This window comes from Cyprinodon variegatus, unplaced genomic scaffold, assembly GCF_000732505.1.
Source record: "Cyprinodon variegatus isolate N-32 unplaced genomic scaffold, C_variegatus-1.0 Scaffold31, whole genome shotgun sequence".
In the NCBI taxonomy this organism is placed as follows: Eukaryota; Metazoa; Chordata; class Actinopteri; order Cyprinodontiformes; family Cyprinodontidae; genus Cyprinodon; species Cyprinodon variegatus.
This window is the reverse complement of record NW_015150484.1, coordinates 1,882,756-1,888,124: the sequence shown is the minus strand read 5'-3', so window position 1 is coordinate 1,888,124 and position 5,369 is coordinate 1,882,756. Positions and strand designations below refer to the sequence as shown.

The 5,369-nt window shown below is 38.6% G+C and overlaps 1 protein-coding gene across 1 annotated transcript in view; it reads right to left on the bottom strand.

The window, feature by feature from the left end:
• Positions 1-4,027, bottom strand: part of gabra6 (gamma-aminobutyric acid (GABA) A receptor, alpha 6) — a 7,386-nt gene extending 3,359 nt beyond the window's left edge. Inside the window, exons 1-8 of the mRNA XM_015400476.1 lie at positions 3,981-4,027; positions 3,795-3,901; positions 3,616-3,683; positions 2,361-2,581; positions 2,185-2,267; positions 1,955-2,098; positions 1,616-1,768; positions 1,260-1,510 (exon numbers count right to left, since the gene is read on the bottom strand). Of these exons, the coding sequence (XP_015255962.1) occupies positions 1,260-1,510; positions 1,616-1,768; positions 1,955-2,098; positions 2,185-2,267; positions 2,361-2,581; positions 3,616-3,683; positions 3,795-3,901; positions 3,981-4,027 (1,074 nt within the window). The remainder of the gene's footprint in view (positions 1-1,259; positions 1,511-1,615; positions 1,769-1,954; positions 2,099-2,184; positions 2,268-2,360; positions 2,582-3,615; positions 3,684-3,794; positions 3,902-3,980) is intronic.
• Between the last annotated feature and the right edge of the window lie 1,342 nt (positions 4,028-5,369).

The window sequence follows — 5,369 nt, the reverse complement described above, 5'->3', positions numbered from 1 at the left end:
TGCGTATCACATGTGATTCATGTGTCTTATAGTAATTAGTATAAGTATAGTAAAAACACTTAAAATTGGAATCACAGTTTAGCACATGTGTATCATATTTAATACACATCATTTCACATGTAATTCCAATTTTTTTTCACTTTTAACACACATGGGACTTAAGTGTGAATCTCATGTGCTTTAATTGGGAGTCACATTAAAATGTGTATCATATGTGATTCAACTGTTTAGACATGTGTACCACATGCTAAACTTATATGTGGTACATGGGTTTCACATGTGATTTTCAGCGGTGACATTTAGAGGGTTTTTCTTTCAGGGATCAAAAACGGTAAAACATACATACTAATATTGTGACTTTTGACAAATGTAAAAAGAATTACAAAGAGCACAACCTAATGACATTCACATGGGAAAGAAAATCTTGATATGTGTTGCATATGTGAGAAATGGGGCAGTGTTGGCCTGGTGATTAGAGCAGTGCACTTGTGCTCTGAGAAGGTTGCAAGTACCCGGTTCGATTCCCACAGTCTGCACTATGGGTTCCTGAACAAAACCCTTAACCCCACACTGCTCCCCGGGCACCACACAGTGGCAGCCCGCTGCTCCCCCAAGGGGATGGGTTAAATACAGGGATAAATTTCTCCTATCAATAAAAGTTAAATTACTAAATTGTGTTCGATCACAAGTCCCACACTTCCCCAAATGTTTACTGGAAAATGGAATGCATGACCAAATCTTCATGACCATGTAGGGAAGATGTCTTCCACAAATGAATGCCGTTTATTAATAAAGTATGTACAATGCTTGATCATCCAGTTAAATTAGATATTTTGAACCAGAAACATTCAAAGCCACGATATCACCCCAGCTTTCCTGATTTCTTTCAAGGCTTTATAATCTTACTGAATTCAAAATATTATGATTAAAAAAAATATTTCTCCCATCATCTGGTATTAAGCAAAGAGCAATAATAACACAAATCATCCTAATGGACACAAACACTGAAAAAATCTGATTTACCGTTAACAAGAGAGAAAATAATATCAGGTGTATTTTTAAACAATCTTTCTATGTGTATTATCTAATTGCTAAAAAGTTTGCCTCGACTGATGACAGTAGAGATGTTGGATTTCTGCTGCTTTTGCTTTGTTCAGACTTTTGGAATTCCCTTCTACAAGATATCTGCTGCTCTTATGCCTGACTGAAAACAAAACAAAGTCACCCATTCGTCAAAGTCATGAAATCCCACTACTCACAGAAAGGGTGTCATCATCGTCACTGCCAGTGGCCAGCACCTCCAGCCTGTCTTGTCTGGCTCTCTGCTTCTTCAGGCGGTTTGCCTGCAAGCTGGCAAAATAGTTCACTGCTGCAAACTCAACCAGAGCAGAGGCCACAAAGGCAAAACATACAGCGATAAACCAATCCATGGCTGTGGCATATGCAACTTTAGGCAAGGACTGCCGAGCACTAATACTCAAGGTGGTCATCGTCAGCACCGTGGTGGCGCCTAAAGGAGAGGCAAATATTTGTTAATCAAGCATGCATGAAAATGTATTAGCCACAGTGATTAGCAGACATTAGTTGCATAATGATGGCGGGGCGGGGTGCCTACCAGCAACTGTACGCGCTGGAACAGATTCCTTGTTGATCCAAAATGAAACTTGGGACAGTACAACAACCATGATGAGGGGGATATAGGTCTGTATGAGGTAGTATCCAAGCTTTCTCTGGAGAAGAAAATGGACCACCTGCACAGAATAATGACCTGGAAGATAAGCATGACATGTGAAATAAGTAACAGAGCAAAGTAGCTGGATGTTCAGTAAAATTTAACGGTGGTTGACAAAAAAAGGCAACTCTGTTCTTTAATTGCAAAAATGCAACTTCTGGACTCTAAACACCTGCTGTATAACATGTTTTATGCATAAAATTACATATTATGCAATGTTACCCGTGTTTGACTTCATTATCTCACTGGACAAGTTCTGCCCGACTAGATCGTACTGCAGAAGACTCATTGACTCTTTGGGACACTCCACAGAAGCTGTTAGACCCTTCCTCCAGGTGAAAATAATTTCACTGTTGGTATATGCATCTGACAGAAAGATAAACTGATTATCAAGTTTAAAACAGTGGCGAATGATTGATGTTGGCTCTTTTAAAAACAGCTGCTTTACTCACAGCTTCCAAACCTGAGAGGACAGGCGTGGCCATCCATGGGGAAGTCCATCAGCCTCATTGGACACTCTGCACTGATTGTTAGTCTAAAAGCAGAATGAAAGCGCGGTAAATAATACATCCTTTATGGTTCTCCATTAAAACAGGTCATTTAAAAGACCAGGAAAACAAAGCAACACCTCATGGTGTAAAGGACGGTCCCATTCTGCATTATGCGAAAGAGCTTGTTGGGTGTGGTCATGTTATGGGAAATGGACTTCTTTGAATTTCTAAAGAAGGTGTCTGGCGTCCATATCTTGTCCACCATGCGGTTGTTAAGACGTAAGATTTCAATGGGGCCCTCAAACTTCAGCCGTTCATCCACCCACATCTGACGGAAGAACATGTCCATGGTGTATTCCTGAACAAAAAACATATCATGTTAGTAGAAGGAAAATAAATGTTTTTATTGATCCCTAAACCATGGATTTAATCTCAAATGTTACTGTTTACCACCGGAGAGAGCTTTCAATATTCACTGGAAGGTAAGTGGAGAGAATGAGCGATGATTGATGCCACTCATCCCATATAATCATGAATCAATCCATTCGGCCATTCCCACTGTCTGACATGTTGTCATATTGATTTCAAGGCCATCAATAATGGAGTTATGGGGCTAGTCAGACAAATTAAAGCTCATTAGATGATCACATGGCAGATGGTCACTGAGGCATTGTGATCCTTCACAGTCAGCACATATTCAGAACCGTGCAGACATCTTGTGCCAATGTTCATTTATTCATATTTTGCTTTAGGGAAAACAATCTTCCTGGTGATCTTTAAAAAAAAAAAAGATTTTTTTTTTCAGTTTCTGAAGTTCTTTTACATTTTCTCTTGGTACTTTATGCAGTTTTCTTATTTTGTTTTGTTACAGAGCCTGAGCATTTTTAGAGGATAATTTTTTTACCCAATTTAACTCCTAACTAACTAAAATTACTAAAAAAATCTGTCTACAAAAGATATAGCTTATATTAAACATTTAAATTTGTGCTTATATTTGAAAAATAGGATTAATAGCATCAATCTACCAACGACCTAAAGTTTTGGTTTATACAACTCAATCTCAATTGTTGGACGTAATGATACTGATTGGTTCCTCTACTTGAATTATTAGAATATAAATATAAAAAATACACTACTCTGCAGAAGTTTTTCTTTAATTGTGATCATCTTTTTTCTGAAAGTCCTACCAACCTGTCTATGTGCTCAGGGACAAGAGCTGTCCTTAAAATAACCTTAAAAGCTCCGAAATTTGAATTCAAACGTTATTTAAAACCCCTCAGAAGCCTTGGATAACTGTTGATTAACACCCCTTTAAATACTACAGGTAAGTCTGGAATACTTTACAACTAGCATGAAAGAAAAATGACAGGACACATTTTTAGGACATCTTACCATCTCAACATCTGAAACAGGCCCAAAGCTGGTAACAAAGATGTCGGTTTTTACCTCTGTAATACCACCTGTAGCAATGAGTGACAAAATAACAACATTGTGCATAAAAAGGCTTGGCACAGTAGCTGTGGTGTATATTTTATCTTTAAGACTTTGAAAAAAGAGAATATTGTAACTACCTCCTGAACCAGGTCGCAGTCTATTGTCATAACCATCCAAAAGTCTATCCAGAATGCGAGTGATGTTGTCTGAATACACCTTCTCACCTCCTTGTGCATTACCTAGACTGAAACGACATGTAGATCATGACACTTCAAGGCCTAAAACCTCTTTGAAACACATTTATATTCAGAAACAAGACTCACCCAATTGAGCAGATTAAGGCAACCACAGTTAAAAGGGCAGCAGCCATTTTTTAAAAACCAGTTTTTAGCTAAACTTCTATCCAAANAATGTCAGCAGACAGCAAGAAGCCTCCCAGATCTCCAGATGCATTTGAGATATCAAAAAAGTACTCCAGAGTGTTGTTCAGCATGAGGGTGAGTAGAAAATGAAGGCTAATCATGTTTTGGGTGTACTATTTCTTTAAGGCCGTCCTACGTGCTCGCACTTTAGGCATATATCTGTAGTAAGCTACGGCTCTAGTTGCTCATTGAAGCTCACCTTGTTCAGCACAGTTTTGTGAAAATGGTCAAGGTTCGTAAGAGAAAAAGTGTCAACAAAGTGTATGAGAAGAAAAGTAAGGCCTCAGAAGAGGCAGATATATCCAAGAATGCTTTGTGCGGAGAGCTCTCCTCACAAAGCATTCTGGGATCTGCTGTCAAAGCGGCCCGCTGTCGCCATTGGCTGTCACTACCATTTTTTTTTAATTGAGAGGGTGGGTCTTTTTAAAAAGATTGCAAAAATCCTCCACAATACCTTTAAGCCCCTGGATTTTCCCTCAAGAGACCTTCATTTTGGTTTCAGAATTTTCTTTTATGAGCCATTCACAGGTAAATGTTTTGGTATAAAGAACAATACAGCCTGAGGTGATGAGCTGATGAAATGACCTCTGAATTGAATTCATCACCTCCAGCCACTATATTCTTGACCTTTTCCTCCTGCGCTGCTACATGTATGCATATTTTGCACCTAAACACCGTCATGTCTGGGACGCAGTAGTGGTTTCCCTGCTGAACATTATGATGGCTGGAAAGTCCTGTGTTATTTGTTTTTCTAGATGAATGTGGCTCCCGAACGTCGCATCCTGAGATGACCCAGACCAGCTGGAGGTCCAGGTCTGATATCCTGCCTGAGTTCCTGTGTTTTCATGATGTCACAAAAGGAAATAATGTATTTAGGTCCTTTCAGGAAAATCCAATGAATATCACATGTGATGCACATGTGAAATTGACATGTGGTACACATGTAAAAGTACATGTATACTTGTGGATTTTAAATTTTATGCTAAAAGCACTTTTGATTAACATTGCTTCACATGTAATTTCCAAGTTTTTACACTCGATATACACAGACCTCAATGTGAATCACATAAACTTTAAATGGGAATCACAGTTTAGCACATGTGTATCACATGTACTTGTATCTTTTAAAATGTAAATCCGATGTTTCTCACATTTGAAGCACAATTGCCTCAAATGCCTAACATGTGTTCTTAAAAATAAGAATCCCATGTGAAAAGATGCGTATCACATGTGATTCATGTGTCTTATAGTAATTAGTATAAGTAGGTCGCAAGACTCACCCAATTGAGC